The sequence below is a fragment of the Neopelma chrysocephalum genome, unplaced genomic scaffold (genome assembly GCF_003984885.1).
Source record: "Neopelma chrysocephalum unplaced genomic scaffold, ASM398488v2 Primary Assembly neopelma1_65b, whole genome shotgun sequence".
NCBI classification, from domain to species: Eukaryota; Metazoa; Chordata; class Aves; order Passeriformes; family Pipridae; genus Neopelma; species Neopelma chrysocephalum.
Window position 1 is genome coordinate 1,790,871 of NW_020897723.1, and position 23,297 is coordinate 1,814,167.

Consider the following 23,297-nt stretch of genomic DNA (forward strand, 5'->3'; position numbering starts at 1 on the left):
GTTTGAAAAGATGCTTGATAAGATCAGCATTTTTAGGAGCACTACTAGTTAGTTCTCAACTGACACCCTAAAAATATTCATTGAATATCATCATACATTTCCAGTATGATATTCCATCATAATTTCCATTTTACACTACCTCTAACTTTTGAAGACGTGCTAAAAAGCAATTGCAAATGGTCAGCTGAGACAAACAAATAAGTAAATAAACAAAAATTTCTTCCATTAGAGAGCTAAAAATAGAAAAATAAACTTTTTTTAATAGATTATAGTGGCTTCACATTAAAAAAACCAACAAAAACCAAAAACCGAACAAAAACCATTTTGTTTGAGGACAAATAGAAAATGTAATTTCCTTGCACTTTAAATGGGAATTATTAAGTAGCAGAATATCCCATATCTTGCAGCAAAATTTTACATAAACAAATAAAAACTTACAAAGGATATAGGAAAGGTTTAGCCTGTCTTCAATGGATGCTACTTAAGTAAATGCATGACGATCAGAAACTTATTAAAATGTTCAAAATAAAGGCAGGGAGTTCTGTTTGCTTAATAGTTTAGTTTTTGGTTTTTGTTTTTTTTTAATATTGGTAATTTATGGCAAAGCCTTATCCCTTCAGCCTTTATACTGAGGGTTCTGCTCACTCAGGATCTAAACCTGCAGAATTTCCCTGGACTAATGAGCCCATCAATAGTTTCTAAAGAATTAGACAGATTAATGTCAGTCTTAACAAAAGCAACTTATCAGTCACCTCCCAAACACTGAGGAGCTCGAAGAAACCTCCTGTGCCCCAGTAAACACACATTTATTGACTGTTGTACTCCCTGTGTGCACAACCAGCCCCGGGGGGATGTGAAGATACAGTCACTGAACCAGCTTTCCAAGAAGGAAGATCCATCAAGGGCTCTTGATTTTCAACAGGTTCCAGGGTTTAGGATCAGCAATGCCTGAGGAACCCTGTGGTCCTCCAGTTCCACCCACTGGGAGCACTGCAGGGCTGTCTGAGTGTCACACAGTGTTTGTGGTGGTGGAAAAGGACCCAAACAGTTATGGGTCACACTCCTAAACTGGTCATGACACAGTGAACATGGGCTGTCGGGCTATTAAGATATAAATTACAACATTGAGATTCTATCTGGTAATTATTTACTGCTCACCATGATAAACATGCTGAAATGTTAGTAATGTCCCAGGAACATGGGAAGTTCATTTTTTATAGGATATATACCAACAGAGATTCAAGAGACTTCCTTCAAAGCGCATAACTCTCATCAGAACATTTTTCCATTACACTTTTCCTCAGAAAAGGAAATCAATAGAGGCCTTTCCCAGCTAACACTGTGGTGCAGGTTTCCAGTAAAGCATCTCACAACACAGTATTCAAGCCAATTAAAGGCTGCACTGTAAAAATAACTGGTGACTGTGGCATCCTGGGGTGGGATGGAAGGAAGTTAAACAGAGGAAGAAAAGCAAAGGGAAGGAGAAGAATATTCCACAGTTCTAAAACAATTATTTGCTATTGATGTAGAAATATCATTATTCTCAGTACGAGTCAAAATGCATTAGCATTCCATCTGCCAATGCTGCAGCAACCATTTTTCTCCATTTCTGTTTGACCTCAAGCCTTTTATGCATAAATGTCAGGGCTCTTTACAATTAATCATGTCTACCACAGACTAATTGTGGACAACAGTAGTGCAATTAACACAAATTTGCTTCAAATATTCAAACATTCAAAAAGCATTCATTGACACAAGTGTTAGTTACCTAACCACAAAAACTGACAATTCTTTTCTCTTTTCCAGCAGCCTCTGCATTAGGAAGCTGAACACACCACCAAGGGTGATAGCAAGATTGGAAAATATTCTACCAACTCTTAAAATTCAGTGTGACTACAAATACATACTGGGAGAAAACAAGCAAAATAACAAAGATGAAAGCTAGTCCTCTTTTAACCCTAAGAGGAGGGTAATGCAGTGAACAGAAAAACACTGAAACTCATTTTGTGTAATAAAAAAATGATAATTCACAATTCTACCGCAATGTAATTTTAAAATAAATAAATAAATAAACAATAAGTATTAGTATTTCTAAACCTGATTTAAAGAAAAAAAATAAAAAAAGGCCTTGAAAAATTAAGAAACAATTAGAACTGCACTTGTCTTGATTAATTCTCAATACTATGCCTGGTACTGTGTTAGTATCTCACCAAGGAACTAATGGCAAAAGTCTTCTTAAGCACAGAAAGCTATTTCTAAGGCCTGACCTAAACACAGCAGATGTAGATGACATTTTTTTTATTTTTTAATACATGCTTTACATTAAAGAATTTCTTGGACAGTTGTGCTATTTCTAATCAGGCCCCATGGCAAATATTCACCAACCCTCACAGGAATAAACTATTCTCACTTCAAACAATTGTTACAGTTTGAATCCAATTGACTCTAGACAAAAGTACTGAGATAATCAGCATATTAAAGCCAACACTATAACCATATGTTAATTATGTAAATGATTCATTTTAATCAGCTAGAACCATGTAAAGAGTTACAAGGAATGCAAATGTAGGGAGTTATTAAAAATCTCATTATTATTCATCTTGGTTCCATGCGTGAATGTATCCATCCAAACAGATGAATTAATAGTTAGATGAAAGATGAAAGAGCTGGAGGGGAAGTCTGTGGGAAACCATCTGTCTTGCTTTGTATCCCTCCCAGGCTTCAACTGTACTGCAATAGCTACATGGAGAACAACCCCAGAGAAGAGACAGGGACTGTCTCCACAGCCCCTCAACCAGTAGGTAATGCTTCTTCTACAAAAAAAAAAAAATTAGAATAAAAATCACAACTCACACCCGTTCCCAAATTAGTCCAGGACATGGAAATGGAAACCTGAATAATAAGTTCAGATGAACCGCTGCAGGAATGAAGTTCTGTGCTGACCACAAATACACAACAAACAGTGATTTATACACAAGTTGCGCAGTGTTTTAAAGACTGATCTAAAGAAAGCCCTTTTACAATTTTCATTTAGATGCTAAAAGACAATCAGGAGCTGCTGTGATGGGGACCTGTATTAGTAACTAAACTGGTTCTCTTAACTTCAGCAGAAACCCTGTATGTGGGAAATACAGATATCCTCTTAGCAATACTATAGGACTCCACACTTTATCTAGTTCTTCCAAGGAATGTGGGGGAATTGCAATGAATTAACTCTTATTCCTGTACGGGCTATTTTTCATTTATCCCATTCTCCCAGTTCCCTGCGCAAAGAAAATGAATTCTACACAACAATCATTTGTATGAGGAAAAATAAGGCCCAAATGCCACGTTCATTCCTGGTTGTGCCATGATTTTGTCACCCCTCTAGAAACAGCGCAGCACCACGTGGCTGTGGGAGGAAATAAGGATTAGCTACAAAGGTGGTGTTTAAAGCCACAGAAGGATTAGGAGGGTTGGCATGCTGTAAGGATATATTAGGGGAAATCCACCCTGCAATTCTTCATAAATCTTCAATAGCGTTTTATTTAAAATTAAAGACACAACTTGATTTTAAAATCCTCAGTTAAAACCAGCCCCGACTGCTCTGCAGAAGAACCCCAAACTCCCTAAACAAAACACATGAAAAATACAATTCCAGTGTTTAGTTCATTACAACATGGAAAAATATGTGGTTTCCCAAGAAATTATTTTCAGTCCATTAGAAAGAGTTAACAGAAATAATTTTAGAAATACGTTTGTCAGTTTTCAGAAGCTTTATAAAGCTTTGTTCTTCATACTCTAATTCTTTCATGTTTTCCTGCCTGATGTCTCCTAATGCAGTTTCACTGCAATCATTCTATTTTTGATCTTTAATCCTTTTATATGTTTTTTCTTTGCTTACTCTTGCATGCCTTTGTAGTTTATGTAATTGGGTCTTTGCACCATTTTAGCAGGGTTTAGCACTGCGCAGCTTGTCAAATTTAAGTAGAAGTGAGAATAATCTATCACTGCTATAATAAATAAGCGAGTAAATTCACATATCACTGACCTGAAGTCAATGTTTGCCACAAAAAATTGTGAGTTGCAATTCCCTTCATTCTGCTGGTGAGGCTTTTATAAATTTTGTAATCCAGAAACAAATGCAACTACATAGTACTTCAGATCCCTAAAAGTTTATTAAACATGGCTACCCACGTGCAGTGGAACAAGACTTCATTAATTTCTTCTTGAAGTGCTCGTGTAAATTCAACTTATGGAAAAGTGTTTGACAGCTTTGCAACTATTGACTGACATTCTTCAGCAAAGCTTCACTGAGTACAGAGTGTGATTTAAGCACACCCTGGTGATAATAAACAGAGCGAGTGAAAAAAGGAGCATGTCTACACCAACTGAAATGAAGAGAATTTTGGTAATGGTAATTTTTAAGCACCTACCAAAACTCTTCTAGTGTTAAAAACATTATAAACTCTACCTTACTGAGAAATTTCAGTATAATCTTCAGGTATTTTATTAACTTTACAAGCAGATATTGACATTTCACAGAAACGTTCATACAAAATAGCTCATAATCTAGACACCACAAGCTTAAAAAAATCCAGTGTTGCATTCCCACTATCCAGAGAATTTAAAACTACACATGTCCTTTTCACAAGTCTCCCAAAGAACACCACTATTGCATTTTAATTTTATAATATATGTGACTACCTCAAAATCTGTCCCTGAAACAATGAAATGAGCTGTGAGAAGTTTCACGAAATAAAAATACACGATCCACATCAGGTTACAAGAGAAACAGATTTCTCCTCACATAGTCCAGACAGAAATCTTCCCCATATCATTAAATACACATGTATCCTTACATATATGCGTGAGATAAAATATAAAACATATTAAGCAAAACTAAAAGGAGTTTCCAGCCTTACACTCGTGATTTTGTCCACATTACAAGGATCACTTCCTAGTTATGCAGGCATTGATGCATAAACCAGAGCAGAGAGGGAATGGTAAAACACAGTGAAAAAAAGAAACAGCAGGAAAATTATACTGATGGAATCACAGAACGGTTTGAGTTGGAAGGGACCTTAAAACCCATCTCATTCCAACTCCCCTGCCATGGGCAGGGACACCACTCACTTACTCAGAGCCCCCTCAAGTCTGGCCTTGAACACTTCCAGGGATGAGGAGTCCACAGTGTCTCTGGGCAACCTGTGCCAGGGCCTCACATCCTCATTGTAAATAATTTCTTCCTAATATCTAATTCAAACCTGCCCTCCTTTAGCTTAGGCCATTAATATGATAGGAGTTTTAATTCACTATCATCTTATTTATCATTATGAACCTGAAGCAGAAGAAACCATAGCCTTATTGTTACAGTCCCCTCTATTCTTCCATGAAATAGATGGAAAATTATATATAAACTCTTTGAATGTTTCTTTAACACACACTCTTGTTACCTGTATTTTGTGTCTGGGAGTGAGTCAAAAGGCACTCTTTCATCTTTATACATTTCTTGCCACATGTGACCCTTCACAAGCTCTCCCCAGGGATGGTAAGAGGTGACAAAGCTCTCATTCTTCTCTGAAATGACACAGTAAATTCTACAAGAACAAGACATGGCAATGGTCATCTGGAGGCCTCCAAGAAGGGCTGTGAGGTTCCACCACACTTCCATCCCTCACTAACCCTGATTTTCTAACAGGTTTATTTCTGCTGCACACACCTCAGCACATCAACACTCCTGTGAAGAACTAAGGGAAAAAAGCAAGGGGGTTCTTTCCAGGGCAAGAAGATTCCTTAAAGCAGAAATGTGGTGTATATGGGGGCTTTTTTGAGACACTTTATACACAGTGATACAAATAAAAAGTGGTAAATAAATCCCACTTTGCTAAGGCTCATTTGTTTCACTTTACTTCCCTGTGTTCCTTCATCTCTCTGCTTTTCCATGACCACTCATCTGCCTTTTCCTGATCACAGACTATTCTTGATCCAAGCCTCAGAGTTTCAGATCCCATCATCAGTATTAAAACTAGGAGAAAACTTGAGAAAATGTGATTGTATTTACTGAGTGCTAGGATCCCAATCCAGGAAGGCACTTCAGCATGTGCTTTACTGTAATTTCAGTGCCTTCTTGAACAGGAGTGTTGCTAAACACATGTCAAAATGCCTTCTCTACTGGAGGCTGCCAAATTGAAATATGGATTAATCACAAATTTGTAACGTGTGACTTTGGAAGACTGTGGCTTTAAAAGAACTGAAGAATATACGTATTTATATAGTATATTTTGTCAGTTATCCTCTGATAACAAATTTAGAAAAGGAGAAAGGACACATATAAGACAATAATTCCCTACAGTACAGTGATGATTACTGAGGGAAAATTAAGGTCAGGCAACACAAGGGTGGCCCAAGTGCATTTTGTTCACTGTTTTGCCTTTAGTGTAATCAGTTATCCCTACGAATAACATATCAAGATCACTACCCACTGTGTTGAGGTTATAGAAAACACCATGTTTTTCTTGTATATAAATACTCTGTGGCTTTCTGCTGTGATTTCTGTAATGGTGTCTCCTCAAAACGTGGGTGTGACACAACATATTAGTGCAAAAAGCCACCCTTGTGCACTGCAAGAGTTAAACATGTCCCACATCAATGTAAAGGTCATACAGTACAATGAGGTTTCTTCACCCCATTTCTGTATTAATGGGGATTGGGGCATTGTGACACAAGTGGAAGCAAACACATCCCGGTGGAAGGATGGGATGCTCCTGCTTTTGGACATCCATAGGCACAGGATGCTCTGTCAGTGCTTTGCCAAAGCCATGCCCAGAAACGGATACTGCCACACACACAGCAGCACCTCAAAATTAAGCCTCGGCTGAGCTGCTGATGAAGGAGGGATATGCAAAACTCAGTGAAGAGCTAGCCTGTGCTTTAAATGGTTTTCCTCCTACTTCACAAAATTTGACAGCCAAAAACGGCAGACAAGGCCTCAGAGTGCTGATTATTTAAATAGATTACTTTACAAATGTCACTCTTTGCAAACACACAGGCAACATGATTGCTGTTTCTTTCAGCACCGTATCAGAAATAGACTCAATAAATGGGATGTTTAAAAAAATCCAAACATTTATGAATCGCTTGAACCTACTGTACTGTGTCTTGTTTACTGCTGCTCTAGGAAGCTTTTCTTAAAATAACGTGTTAAATCTCAGAGGGATTATCCTGAAATGAAATTTTTAATAACAGCAAAATAAACTCATCCTTCACAGTGCTCTGTGTCTCATGACTTACTGTTAACTCTAAGTTCTCCTTCCCATTGTACATCTGTGTCTACTAGCAAAATTTTATTATCACCTGCTCCAATTTCAGGTATCTGAAGGAAAGTTTTGCTTCATACATTATACCATGTTCTTCTCAAGAAAAGAAACTACACACCTAAATTCTACACGTCTAGAAATCTTATCCATACTGTCTCAGAACTCCAGAAGGGAAGACTGAAGGAATGAGGATTGCACTACCACAACAAGAGAAGGCTCAGGTTGACAGCACTATCTTTAAGCAGAAAATGGCCCACTATGAAAAGGGTGGAAATAGTGCATTTCCTATGCCCACTCTGCATGAAACAACAGTGGGAGGCTAAATGACAAAATAAAATAATTTTAACTCGGACACTGGGGAAAAGAAACCCCCCCAGTGCAAGTGTAAAATGCCTGAAGAGGTTAGAGAGTCCCCGTGGTTCAAGACCTTAAGAACAGACCCAAAAAACGTCTGTCAGGACTGATAGAGGCAAAATTGATCTTGCTTTCAGGCAGAGAAGTAGATTATGGGATTCCACAAGGTTTCTTGCTTCCCTGTTTTCCTCCATGCCTATGACACTCATCTCTTTTAGGAGGTGGCACACTCCAAGAGCTTCCTCATTTGTTTGAGGGTATTTTGCATTTTCAGTCTTAGGAACACAAAACACAGCAGGAACCAGTGGCCAGAAGCAGAAATAAGGAGAAATAGAGCCCTGCAGTGTCCAAACTGCAAGGGGAATTAAACACACACACAGTTCATAGGGTAGAAGGGAAACTGAAGCAACCCAAATTACATTCATTTAAACATCCAAGATTAAATATCTTCCAAAAGGTCTGCTTTGAGTCAGTCTCCAAGAGAAATTCTGTAGCATGTACTTTCAAGAGGACAGGCTGAATTATCATAACGATCCTTCCTGGCTCGAACATCTTAGAACTTGTGAATTGGAAATTGCTCTTCACAGCAAGAAAATTTTCTTGTATAAATGTATACATTCACTTATTAATATGGAAATAAAAATAAAATAAAAACCAAAACTACAAAAAACCCCTTAGGTTTTGTTACATTAGATAAATGGCTTTTGTTAAAGAGTGTGCAATCAATTTTTAACAAAAATGTTCTGTCCTGAGACAGAGAGAGCAAAAGAAACATATCATGTTCAATTTGGCTTTTCTATTTCTGCAGTGGGTAATATATAATCAAAGTCTCCTGTTCTGTTAGAGTACAAAAACTAACTATTAACCACAGTCACAAAGTATGTACATTGTTTTTTTCCCAACAAGGCATGGAGTGTAATTAACACTAAGTGCTTGATCTTATTCTTGAATCACAACTTATTTAACAAACAAACCCAATAAATTTGACATAATTTATAACTTTTATCCTCCCCTCCAAGGAAACACATAGCTTAAGCAGAGTTATGCACACACAGAGAAAAACAAAGTAACAAATATCGTCAATGGTATCAGGGTACAATATATCCACAAGTTAATTCTTTAGCTTTAGTCATTTAGAGAGTACATTTGAGAACCATCTCAGGAGTAAGAGGCATCATTCTCAAGAAATAATTTCACAAAGACTTTAAGTGCTTGCTAGTTTGCAGTGTTCCCTAAAAACACGTCTTGGATCTGTTTGTGAAGGTGTCTGATTCCCAGCTCACCACCTATTTCTGTGATCTGGGGGCCATATATTTTTCTTTTTTTTGCAAAGGAATGGATGAATGGTGACAAGAAGGTCATTTTAATTAATAAAATTCCAAAAGGTTACGCTGTTTAGGAACAGAGAAGTGTTCCAAATTACATAACAAAAGAAAACATTTCTAAAGCAACATGGTGAGAGAAGCAGTAGAGGTACATAAAATACCCAAAGTAAAAACTGTGTATTAAAAACAGTCTTCAGAATGGTATCAAGAAATGAGACACTGCAAAGATTACTTGCTATGCCAGAAAAGAAGGACTCAGAAAGAAGCAAATATAACTATGAAATATGGGCTTATATAATTACATAGTCTGGCTCTGACCCAAAACTACTTTTAAGTATTTCAGGTACCTCATCCTGACTTCTTGAACTCGGTGGATGAAAATCTCTACAGAATATTCAACTAACAAACTGAAAATGTAAAACAGAAATTCTCATCCTGCCTATCCAGAAGCAAATGCTACACATTTATTAATATTTTGAAACAATCTCTCCCATGCTAAATAAGATTCCAAGAATCACAAGACTACCTCTTCCCTTCTTGATTGTCCATTTCTTATTGGAACCCAGAGAATACAACTGCATTTCTCAGCCTTTAGCTATTATTATGTTGGACAAAGGCTTTTATTAAAAACAAAATTAGTTTGGTTCTGCATAAACCAACCAATAATAAAGCAAATGATAATTTTGCAGCCAGATACCTTAAACCAGGAACATACCAACCTCAAGATGACCACAGAACAGCATATAAAAATTATATTTCACAGACATTTAAACAAGAAAATGCTTCTTGGGGACAAGCACCAGAAATAGACACATTGGCATCACATGAGTTAATAATGTGAGAATAATTTTGAGGCACATATAAAGGCCATATGTTGTCCAGCAAGGTTTGAGGCACTCCTCAGAAGTCCATCAGTTCCAGAGGACTAACAAAGGTATTTAAGACATCCTCTGTCACAGGAATAAAGCATGTTTTGCAGAAAAAAAAAAAAAAAAAAAGAAGAGTCCTACTTTTTTGTCTTATGAAATACAGGGAACTGTGTCCCATTGTCTGCACGTGAGACAAGAGTAAAAATAACGTGAGATACTAAAGAGCTGAAGAGGAAGTTAAAGACACTACATGGAGAACTAAGGCCAGAGAAAAAACAGGAAAGCAATATTTGCAGGTTTGTGTCTTATTAAAGGAAAATAAGATGAATAACAAGCAGGTTTGGTTTAGAATTCTCTTGCACATTTCAGTGAGAAGATTTACTGACTGCCCAGAACTTACAGACTCTGTTTACAGACCTGGCACAGAGTTTTTTGCATTATTAAAAGGCAGGCATTACACAACAGAAAAGCAAGGTCTGTCTTGCATTTCTGTGTCCCCCCCCCCCCCCCCCCAGAAAAAAAAAAAAAAACAAGGCAAAAGAAGACTGATATGAAATACCCACTGACATTTTTAGGTCAACAGAGCCTGTGTAATATTCTGATACAACAAAAAAAGTCAATCACTGCAATTTTCTGCCAGGAAAGCACGCTTTCCCAGAATGGCCAACTATAATGTGTTCAATTACAATACAAATCACAAAATATAAGAGCATTTGGTTCTCAGCATCTTTTTCAACAGTAGATGCTATCACATCACTGGAAATGACAAATTCCACTCTCTGCATAAACATTTTATCCATGATTTCGAAAGCCTGCAGTGCCTTCCTCCCTTCACTACCAGTATGCCTCTGAAATCAAAAAGTACCTCACATTTCAGACATAATATGCAAAAAAATATATCCCTGTAGTCATCACGGAGAGTTGCCATCATAAAGCTGATTACAGTGACAATTACACAGAATGTGGAACATTACAAGGCATAATATCACAAGCTTTTTAAGTCAGTTGGCAACATTACACCAAATGCCTCTCAAAAATCAGATTTCAAGCATTAGCATCCCTGAAATGCATAGGAAATTTGCTCATGGATTGAAATTGTTTCTTAAAGATATAGTTGTATATAGTATAGCTGTGCCTTAAAGACACAGAGCAGTGCATGGGGTACAGGCTGAGCTGCCAGTCAGGTCTCCTGTGTCTTTTACACAGTGACTCTCAAAAATCTACTGCAGATGAAAGTTCATATAAACTTCCTTCTTTCCAAACCTGTGCTTCCCTGTTGGGAACATACTCAGGAAACTTGGCTTACGGTACAGGATGTATATACTGGGTTTAATTGTGCCTAACAATCATCTTGGCCAGCGGAAGGCGTTTTCAGATGGGAAACGTGTATGAACATCTGTTACACTTCCCTGTGCCTGATTTTAACTGTTCCTTCATGGAGGAAGGCATAAAAACGAAACCATTCACTTCTGCAGTAAAAAGACCATCTACTCCCTTCAATCCACCACAGTGTGTCACCTAAAAATGGGACTTGGAGAGTCCCGCAATGGATGGATTTCATTTCCTGTGCCAGCAGCGTTCAAAAGGCTCCAGTGGGCTTTAACAACTTCTGTCCCCAAAATAAGTCACCCCAGGAGCCAGGGAAGGCAGTTTCCCAGCACACACTGACCAGTGCTATAATGAAACCAATCCATCTGTTTCTTTTCCTACAGAACAATCAGTTCTGAAAAATGTCTTTGAGCCATCAACAGTTTCAGGTAACCTTAAGAAGTGTTCAGAACTAAGTCCTTTCACATACTTGCCTTCATTTTATACTTATATTTTATATTTAAGATTCTGAATGAATAAAAAAACAGCCAGTGATTTCTGCAACTGCACAATTTTCTAAAATGAAAAGGGAAACATCAGAATGGAGTTGATGGGGGAATCGAGTAGGAAGAGCAACTTGCCAAAGACTGGCTGGTCTTTTAAGAACTGGGCCTAACCCCAGCTGCTGCATTCCAGTTAGCCTTAAATCCTCTTCTATCTGGGTGGTAAAAGGTGAGAGGGAGATTTATGTTTTAAATGGAAAGAGGAGACAAAGAGAACATGGAAGGTGAATTTTAAGAGTTGGTCACACACAGGTTAAGAGAGTTTCAAGATTTCAAGTTCTCTTTCTCCTGGTTTTAAACACCATAAGGCCAAAAAAGAGAGAAGAGGGGAAAAAAAAAAGGTACTGCCTCCTGTCTGGATACAAGATTTTAAAAAAAGTAATAATTAAAAGTGTAATTTCTTCCTCTGTTCCAGAAGGAGGAGTGCTCCAATTGCATTTAATTTCCCTCAGTGAAAGGAAAGCTTGTGCTGTTTTCCATGTTCAACTCAGAACAGACTCTTGCGTGACTTGTCACAACAGAACACGTTAGATTGTTCATTCTCCTTGTTCCATCTCAGGACAAGGTAGAAAAGATCGCTGCACTTCTGAAAGGAACATTCCCTGGAAGGAAGTTCAAGCAGTGAACCCCCTCTCTGCAGCAAGGACCTGCAGAGGCAGTTTTCCAACACAGGACAGTCCCCAGGTACCACCGACTTCTAAACCCCTTCGTAGTAATTAGTTGCTACAAAAGCATAAGAAAATACAAATTACTTAAGATTCTGAGGATTAGACCTTCTCAAGTATGGCCCAACCTGTATAGAATCAAATTTTTGAGATTCTGTTAATGATCCTCATGACTTAAGATTCTGAATTTTCTATTTTGTATACAAACAGTCAGTATCCTCTTCCATTCTGTTTTTCTCATACCTCTAAACAGTATTCATGCTTTGAAGTGAAAGTATTTTCATTCTAACAGGGCGTTGAAATACAATTGTAGAGGTTTACTTTTTCTCAGTACCTCAGATGTTAGCAAGATCAAATTTCTTTTAAAAATTTTATTCAAATAATGTTTTTCAGAACAATTCCAAGTCAAAGAGAAAGAAAATCTAGCAAAAGTGAGCTTATTTCATTAAAAATAGGCTGTTTTGTATTTCTGAAAATATTAAAAATATATCTCTAATATCTTTTTTTGCATAAATAAGATCTAATACTTTAGAGAACAAATAAAGAGATACTGAAAAGCTGATCAAACACCAAACCCACTCTCACAAAAATAAAATAAACCCAAACCCTGTGCACATAAAAATATCCAACACTTAGAGAATAAGGAACCATTTTGCATAGAGGATAAACACCTTCAAACTCTCTTTCAGAAATCTCAAGCAGGTCCCGTTTTATGTGCCCGGTTCAGCATCCAGCTGAGCTGAGCCTGATTCCCTGAGCTGCACTGACAGGGAAAATCATCCCTGGGGAGTGAGGAAGGACTTCTCAGGTTTGCTAATTCACTGAAGTCAGCAGCACTCTGAGGCTAGTGGGGAAATGAAGAATGACTCACTCTGTATTATTACCTACAGGATCATTCACAAATGCAGCAAGACCTGCTTTCCCTCACCTCCAGTCACCTTTTATCTCTCAGCTAAATGTCATCTTTCTTGCTTTTAACCAGCTACATGGTTATAGCTTTTAAAAAGCCTGATGGTGGGTTTTTTTTGATCCTGCTATTACTCTCTCTGGAATACTCACCCATGCTTAGGTTGTGATTTAATACAGTTCTAAGATTTTCTCGAGAATGGAAGTAAAATGTTTGGAAATTCCCTTTTCTTCCTCTGTTTTGGTTTCAAATGTCAACATGATTTGTTCTCAGAGTGTTTGAAACATGCTTATATTCAGTCCCACTGTCAGGGAAAATAAAGACAGCTGATGTGTACCTGCACAGTTGCTGGTAACTCTCAGAGAAACCCCTGTATTTGCATTTTGGCAGCCACACTCTTGCCTGGGGTGGATGTTTTGAAGCTTAAGTGTCTAAGATGGCTGGAAATGAATTTGACTGAATTTACTATATATTAAAATGGCATAAAGAAAACAAGGTGCCATAAACATCTATCATAGTAAACCAATATAGTAACAACCTACCATTTTCTCTTCCACGATTTTTAAATGCTACTAATTAGCATTGTTACAGGAGGGCAGTACATGCTTTTGAAATAATATGGCAAAGGACAGAGACATAACAAAAGTGCATTTCCAGCTCTATAAGATGAAAAAACCCTGGGATAATAAGCACCCCATCATACTTCTAATCTATCAGAATTAAAAAAAAAAAATCAATTAAAAAATCAGCATAGTTCAGATCAGTTCACTGCTTTGAGTACTTTTAGCTTTACCTTAATAAGGGATAAGTTGCTTTTACAGAAGGATATTTTCCTATAAAGTCTGAATAACATTTCATTGAAATGCACGATGTTTTATTTAATTCAGGGCCTCAAATAAAATCTTAAAAGGCAGACTAGGAACCTTTCTGACTCTTGAATATACAGGCAAGAGACTTTTTCTTTCTTCTCAGCTTGATCAGCAATAAAACAGTACGTAGATTAAAAAAAAAAATTACATTCTTTACTGATTTAATAAACTCATCAGAATTAGAAGATTAAGTCATCCTCCAACCCAACTAACTCATGGAACTCTGGAAAGAAAAGGAACCAGGATATCAGAATTTACCCTAATCTGCAATAACCTGAATCTTGTGGAACACAATTAGAAACTCTGACACCTAAAATTTACCTGGACCAATTTCCTATTATCTATTTACAGGGTTCATGATCTGTTACTACACTTAAAAATACCCCCAAATTTTTCAAATTATCTATGAACCTTTTGGATGCTCATAAATTTAAGCCAGTTTTGATATCTGGCTGGCAAATATCTGCCAGGTGTGGTTCCATCACTCTTTGGTAGCAACAGTGCAGTTCAAATGCAGTTCAAACCCAACTACTTCAGCTGAAAGTATTTATACCTGAAATTATGAGGTCCTCACTATATTTTTTCCACACCCTGATCTACTGAAACAGACATTTTGTATGTTTTTACAACACCCTGTTTGAAACCAGGTCTGAGCAAACAGTTACCTGCACACCTCAGTTAAAAAAAGCAAGCAAGCAGACAGGCCAAAAGATGTATTTTAACTGGGTTTCTAATGTTAGCTCATGCAACACAGGATAATTTTTCAGAGGGTAAATAGGTGAAATATTCAAGCCAACTCCATTAAAATGATTGTTCTATATTTAGATGTACAAGCATATTTTTATATCAGTTGTGAATCATTCTACTGAAAGCAAAAGAACTTCAAAGTTGTATCTCCTGTCATAATCTGGCCATCAGAACTTTTATTACTGATAATTATGCATGAGTCAGAAAAGAAAAAAAATCAGCTGAAATTCCAGATCCTTGGAAACAGTCCTATCAGTTCACTGGCTTCTAGTTGGGTAAGCCAAATTAAACAATCTGCTTTTACAGAGAATCTAAATCTTAAAGGCTTTCTCTTATCTACAGGATGAACAAATAAATAGAATTTACCCTAATGAAGGCTATTTCATCTATGGAATCTATTGTGTTCATACAAATTCAAAAACCTTGTATTTATTCCACTTAAAAACCCCTGCAAAAGCTGCAGTCAAAAAGTTACTCATTTTTTTGCCATACTAAAACACTCCACTGAAGTGTATTCTCCAACACACAACGTACTGACCATAATTATAGATCATCATTTCTGGAATTCACTAATACTGGTATTACATGCAAAAGTGGAAAAGGAAAAAATTCTGTCTGTTGGGTGTCAGATGAAATCTTTTACTTTTTTTTTTGCTGAACTCAGAAAGAAAAAAAAAAAGCCCTGACTATAAGACAACATTGACCCAGCTCACAGAACAAGAGGCAATGCAGTGTTGCCTGACTCATTCAAATTATGTCACCTGCTAATTTCTGAAACAAAGGCTAGTGAGACAAAATTAGATGGGAGGCCACAATAGCCACTTGTTTCTTAGGTGAACTAAAACAATTTAGATAGGCTATCCTTCTTACTAAAATTGACTTTTTGCTCAGTGGGAAAGACATTCCATGCCATTGCCCCTCCCTCTCGCTCCTGCAGGTTCACTCACCGGGTATTTTATGATATCTCTGCACTTATTAGCAAGAAACAAAGGCAGCTTAAAACAAAACAAACTCTTGCAGTATCAATAACCAAACAGTTTCAAGCTGTCTGCAGCCTCTTGATCAGGTGACAGGTTTCACCAGTGTGGCATCTTGGCTCCACCGCTTGATCCATGTATCAGAAGGAAAACCAATTAGATCTGCAGTGGTATGGAACATATCATCTTGAGTGCCATCCTGAGGCACACACAGGACAGTGAAGCAGTCAGGCCCAGCCAACATTGGGTTAAGAAAGGCATGTCCTTTGTGACTGACCTTGGGTGACCTCCTTAATGGATGAGGGCAAGGTTGTGGATCTCTGCCTAGACTTTAGAAAAGCCTTTGAGAGAGTTTCCCACAGCCTTCCCCTGAAGGAACTGGGTGCTCGTGGCTTGGATGGGTGTTCTCTTCACTGGGTAACAATCTGCCTGGACGGGTGGGCCCAGAGGGAGGTGGTGCCTGGAGCTCCATCCAGCTGGGGATGCTCCCAGGTGGAATTCCCCAGGGCTCAGTACTGGGGTCAGCTCTGTTATCGTTGTCCATGATCCGGACAAGGGGATCGAGTGCACCCTCAGTAAGTCCGTGGATGACACTGAGTAGGGTGGGAATCCCCACCTGCTGGAGGGCAGGAAGGCTCTGCAGAGGGATCTGGACAGGCTGGATCAGTGGGCCAAGGCCACTGTATGAGGTCAAGTGCTGGGTTGGGTCACAACCACCCCCTGCAGCTCCAGGTTGGGCCAGAGTGGCTGCAGTGGCTACACTTAGGGATGCTGGTGACAGTGGCTGAACATGAGCCCAAGGTGTGCCCAGGGGGGCAAGAGGCCAATGGCACCTGGCTTGGATGAGAAATAGTGTGGCAGCAGGACCAGGGCAGTGACTGTCCCCTGTGCTGGGCACTGGTGAGGCACCTTCAATCCTGGGAGCAGTTTTGGGCCCCTCATGAGAAGAAAGACGTTGAGGGACTGGATCGTGTCCAGAGAAAGGTAATGAAGCTGGGGAAGGGTCTGGAGCACAAGTGTGATGAGGAGCAGCTGGGGGGGCTCCACCTGGAGGAAAGGAGGCTCAGGGCAGACCTCCTCTCTCTACAAATCCCTGAGAGGAGGTTGGATCGAGGTGGGGGTCAGATTCTGCTCTAGAGCAACAAGACAAGAGGAAATGGCCTCAGGTTGCACCAAGGGAGATTCAAATTGGATATTAGGAAAGTGTTGTCAGGCATTGGAACAGGCTGCCCAGGAAAATGGTTGAGTCATCATCCCTGGAGGTATTTAAAAAGGGTAAATTAAAAATTAAGCATAGATGTGGCACTTAAGGACATGAATTAATGGTGGACTTGGCAGTGCTGGGTTAAGAGTCAGACTTGATGATCTTAAAACTCTTTTCCAAGAAACAATTCTATGATTCCATGATTTCCAGAGATTTAAACATTGCTTACAAAAATCTTCATTTATCAAAGTAACACAGACTACATTCATCACTAATACCACCACTTTACATCTGTTAAAGGCTCTTCTGATACAGAAGGGAGAAAGCACTTAGCAAGTCTCAGGCAGAGAAGAAATGTTAGATATACTCTCTCAAAACCAAAACAAGATACAAATTCAGATGAAAAGTGATTGCAGTAGTAAAACATATTCAACCTCCACTCACAAAGCACTGGGAGCACAGTACTAGTAATAAGAGACCCTTATCACTTGCAAAGACAGAACAACACAATCAAGCCAGAATAAATCTGCATCTAAGGTAAATCATCTACTTACTGCACTTCAAAGAGGCAATTCAGCCAATGTAAACAGAAATTACACACTGCATTCCACTAGATCATAATCTAAACCCAACAGAAACAACTATACACCACTTCAGGCAACACGAGGAAGGAAAAATTAAAACCTCTCATCACTGCTATTTCAAATGCATTATTCAAATAAAACCTACTAAATTACAAAAGCTTTTTCATGCAAGGTGTCACAACAAATCCATGACATTTTTCAAGACTGGATTGCCAGAAAGCAAGTGTGATTTTGCAGGTAGCCTCACACAGCAGCATCTGCAAATATTCTGCATGCATTCCCTGCTAGCACTTCCCAACACAGCAGCAAACCAAGGATTTTCCAGATGGGTACAGTGATGGCACTGTGATAAGTTTGCACCACTACTTTTCACAGCATATTCTAGGCAATTCTCTCAGCCCTAAAATAAAGTGGAGCTGTCTCCAGATTACCACATTTTCAGTTGTCAGTTCAACACACTAGTTAACCAGTTACGGAAAATCAGATGCATGGGAAAAAATATAAATATCTTAAGAGTAATTTAAACTTAAGAATGATTTAAAAGTACAGAAATTCCCTGTTTATTGAAATAGTTACCTCGACAGCTTTTCATTTCTTACTTATTTCTCCACCCTCCCCTTCACCACCACATAGATAAATAAGCAAATGAAAAGGTTTTAGCTTAGCTGGTTGAAATCTTTAACAATAAACACATTAAACCTCCAGAAGTCTTAAAGCTTTTCTGGTCACTATGTTAAAATAAAAGTATACTTTAAAAATTACTGACCATATTCAAATATAATCCCATCTTTATCATCTTTACATTTAAATAGCACATTCTGTGTTAAATGGAAGTATCTGTCTATTTAGAACTTTCCAGTTTACCAAAAGGTCTAAGAAATTTCTACTTTAATATTTTTTATAATAATGCCTATGAACTCCTTTTTCTCTGCTAAATGGGAATTGAACCACCCAAACCAGCCATGTAATAAATAATTTAGCATCCATTATTAGAGTGTTATATATTGCTCGTGTGTTTTTGAAATATTTTATCATAAACCCAACATTCCAAGTAACCAGAGCAATTGCAAAGATTTTATATGCCTGAACCACTCAGAGCCATGAAAGACGTGGAGACCTTTAAGTTATTATTTAACAAAACACAATATTCGGTGAATTGTGAGACAGTTTTCGATGCTGCACTTTGTAATTTTAATGATAAATAAACGGACCTTGGTTTCAGGTTTACCCTGAGAACACATGAGATGGTGCAGGAGCACACAGCCACACACTCCTCCTGGCAGCAGGGCCGTGCTCCCACACCCTGGCCAGTGCACATGGACCTTTTCCACGGACACCCCAGTGACTTCCCCGCTCATCCGGACATACGGGCTCCCCCTTGGGAATCAAATGACAGAACTGGGATGGGAACCAAGGGCAGGATAAGAAGTCTTTCACTGGATTGACACTTAATCCTGGATGACATTTTTTTTACCTCCCTTGCCAGGACAAACAGCAGGATAGTTTTGCCCCAGCAGAGGCCTTGCTGCCCACGGCACACGCAGGGGCTGCACTGCAGTGCCCGTTCGGGTCCTGTGACAGCCCATGAAGCCACCAGGACATCCTCTGTGCCAAGGCACAAAACATCTCCTCACCCACATGAGGCATCATGCTATTTATGCATCATTTGTACTTTCATGTGATTTTTCTTTTTTTTTTACTCCTACAGTTTCACCCAGGAGAAGCAAGGAAGAGGAAAAGAACATTTTCTCATTTAAAAATATGTTAATAAATCATAGGCAATATTAGCACCATCATTCTAATAAGGTTTTTTTAGGGTATATTTACTTATTGGAAAATAAAACTTAAGTTTGCAAGTTAGTTTTTGCAAGTTATAGTTGAACATCTCAGTAGCCCTGGACCTTCTCTCTCTCTCCAAGAACACGTGCATTTCCTTTTCTACCATCTCACTCAAACATATGATCTCAGTAAGAGGAATACAAAGCTCCTTAATAGAATACATGCAACTGGGAAAATGCATATGGCTGCTCATATAAGGTGTTTTCAGGGATGTACCCATGGTATCTGCCCTTTTTTGTTCATCCCAGGGCTCACACATCCCTGTAGTCTGTAAGAAGCCGGTGTGACAAAAGCAAGCAGAGGATGTATGACAGAGTTTACTGATCAGTTTAGGAGGAGAGGCTGGAACAGGCTGCACATACACAGCACTAAGGAAAATAATATGCAGCTCTTCAAGGTGCAGAACCTCTGAAGATTAACATTCCTCCATGGAGATCTGAGCTCTCTCTTGCTCAATCATGCAACACAAAACATAACAAAACCCCCAAACAGTCCCCCAATCTCTAAGCAATACTCTACACTGTTTTCAGATGCAATCTAGGAATAAAACCAATTGGAAATCATGGGGAATCCTTAATTAGAAATACATCTATTTTCCGTAGAAACCCATGCAAGTAAATACACTACAATCTTATAAGCCCATAAAATGTTAAAACTGCCTCATATTCAAAAATACTTCAAGGTTGTGGTCTCAACCTGCAATCCCCCGGAAAACCCCATTTGCATAATCAGTTTATCAAGGCATATTTTTTGAACAAAAATTTCCATTAAAGTACCGAATGTTATGTAATTACTGCTCAGAAGAGGATGATATAAATATGCTTATCAGGTGTCCTTTGCATTATTTATTTTGGATACTTAGGTTTACTCTAAGAGACAAACAATAAGCATTCTAGTGTCATGAGCTGACCAGAGATACCACCAATTGAATTAAAAACTTGGGGGGAGAAACTGGTCAAGCCATTTAATGCTGTAGTTCACTCACTAAGACAATAATACAAACGTGTGCTTTCTTTCCAAAATGCAATTTTCAGGTTTGACATGAGGGAGATAGAGAGAGAAGACAAGAGACTTGAGAAGTATCCACATGATGAACACTTTCCAACTGTACCTGTAAACATACCTATTTTTTTTGTTGTTCAACAGTTCTTATTGCTTGACTATTTTAGATCTGTGCTAAAGGAGTAGAATAGACCTGGATATATCTTTCTAAGGAAAGAAAGAAAAGGAAAAAGATTGAAATAAGGCATCCCCAATTTTCAAAGGGTCCTTTCTTCTAATCTATCTGCTTGGATAATGCGTCCAGAGTGGCATTTTGTAATGACAGCAACTTTCCAACAAATCAATAGTTATTTAATTCCCAACAAGCTCTCGAGTCCATTAAACCTGATTACATTCACCCATTTCAGTTGGGTGCAGTTATTTTTCCTACACCGGCACTTAATCTATAACAGGAACTTATGAGAACTTTCAAAAGCAATTTCAACATCAATCAGCATAGAGTGAAAGGCACGATTTGCTTGTAATTATTTATTGGACAGGATGGCACAGGGGCTGACTGAGCTCCAGCGTCCGACCTTCACCCCCAAATTCTAATGGATATCAAGGCCTGCTTGATGTGTTCAGATGTGCTCCCATGTCTCACTGCACGAAAAATAGCCCCAGTTTGCACTCTCAGAAGGCACAGTTTTTCAGTAGCTGATAATGGCCACTGTGCAATGCTATATTTCTATTTTAGACATATGTGTCTGATATCAAGCCTGAAGTGAAGAACACAACTCACAGTCTTGGATTACTGAAGGGACCTGTATGGAAAACCACCTGTTTCATGCTGTGATTGCCCCTCTCTGCCAGCAAAACACTAGAGTAGAAGAGCATAATGAAAATTTCCCTCTTCCTGACAGTTCATTTGACTCATCACTGGCACAGCACAGAAATGCCTCAATATGTGTGTGTCTTGACCCTGTTAATGCATAATATCTACCTACGGTCACAGGGTACCTTTCCTTCCATTTTGTCAATGCTTGGAAATGTTATTTGAATTCTTTCTTGATGTCTTCCAATACCGTAAACAACAGGATACTTTTTGCTTAATTAGCGTCTACACAATCTATTAAAAATCCTAAGTCGAACAGCAGAAACTTCAGTAGCACCACTTTTTGATAAAAATAAAATCAAATCAAAAGCAGACAACACAACAACAACAATCTAGTAATTGCCAGTTAACTTCTAAAATACAGAACTCTTGCCCTGCAGCAAGATCTTACACTTCGAGGGTTCAAAAGAATTAATGGGATGTGTATAAATATTCTGTGCAGGTGATATTTTTCTATACACACAAAAACACAAACCCTGTGTGATGCACAACATATGAATTAATGCACATTTAACACTATTCCTATTTGCTGTGCTAAAACACTTAACCTAAACACATCATGGTAAGTTACTTTGTCTTATGACCTGCCGTGGGAATGCTGACTCCCTCAGAAACCTGGAATGGATAGCAAATCCTCTGCCCTGTGGTCAACCTCGTGAAGCAAAGGCATGAATGTTAAACAGCAGACAAATCAATACAAGCAAATATAGCTCAACTACACCATTTATTCAGCCATGAGAGATGTCAATACACAGATTAGGGTGATCCATCTTTTTGATTTCCTACTGTCTTCCCACTGACTACATGAGAGCTTTTGCCTGTATTAAAAGTGTTTGCTTTCTCAACCATAAAAATTCCAATTATTGCTCTAAGTGCACTAGAGTTAAGTTGCTTGTTGGAAGCGGCCTTGCATTACCTGAACAAGTCCAGCGAAGTATGGTGCTGCCGGCAGAATCATGGGCACTCCATAGGGATGTAGCAAAACTCCTTGAGACGACAACATGGTTTAAGTGATAGTATTACTCCCACTAAAGCTAAACACATCAATTGAAAGTTAGGGGAAAATCTATATACCAACTTCTTCCAAACTCAGAGCTAGAACCAAATAACTTCTGTCAGGGGCAAAGCCCACATCAGCTGTAAAAAAAAGAAAAAAATTGACGTCAGCAACTCTTAAATGTTAAAATTTTCTTCAGAGACAACAGATAGAGACAACAGCTGCAAACCTAACTCTACCAAAAAAGGAAGGTGCTATTTTGGGACCAGCTTAAGTAACATGACTAAGCCTACTACTCTTTATCAGTTCAGATTTTCAAGTACTACACACATAGAGATCAAATTCTGTACACAGGTCTACTAATTAGAATTAATTTTCCTATCAGTTCTGACATATACATGACAACAGTTACTATCAGAAGCCATTTTAAAAATAACCAGGTTTATCATGATTGCATAAGTAAACATTTCCCTGTATTAATAAACTGTTAAACAATATTCATGTGAGTGTTTAAACTTAAGTCTGTCACACTGGGTACATACCCTGTTTTGATTAATTATATTTTCCTTGTTTGTTTTGAATATTTGAGCTAATACAAGCTAACTACTTCTACAAGTGTAAATTATATTTTAATGGCTTTTCTAACCTTTCACAACATCTATGCTGTTACATTGATATAACTATTTTAAAAAGACCAAATTTGCCCATTAGAGTATTTCAAATCCGTCCTCCAATTCAACTTACACTAAGAATGTAAGAGACAGAAAGAGCAAAATTTAGGCTGTTTTCCTCCCTAAACAAAACAGGTTTGATTTTAAATGTACTACTTGCAAGACATTCTCTTCCACAGCTAATTTTTACTTTAGACAAAACAAAGTCATTAACACCTGTTTCATGTGTAATGCATCTTCGATT

At 38.2% G+C, this 23,297-nt stretch overlaps 1 protein-coding gene across 30 annotated transcripts in view; it reads right to left on the bottom strand.

Moving 5' to 3' along the window:
• The window catches only part of RBFOX1 (RNA binding fox-1 homolog 1), a 1,129,454-nt gene that overhangs the window by 218,288 nt on the left and 887,869 nt on the right, over positions 1-23,297 (bottom strand). For 3 of the 30 annotated variants that reach the window (XM_027684205.1, XM_027684204.1, XM_027684206.1), the window contains exon 2: positions 22,302-22,522. The exons of 25 other annotated variants lie outside the window; for them this stretch is intronic. In XM_027684205.1, the coding sequence (XP_027540006.1) occupies positions 22,302-22,388 (87 nt within the window). In that variant the 5' untranslated portion in view covers positions 22,389-22,522. Of the gene's footprint in view, positions 1-22,301; positions 22,628-23,297 lie in introns of those variants that run through there. 2 more of the 30 variants (XM_027684216.1, XM_027684215.1) reach the window with 2 other exon arrangements.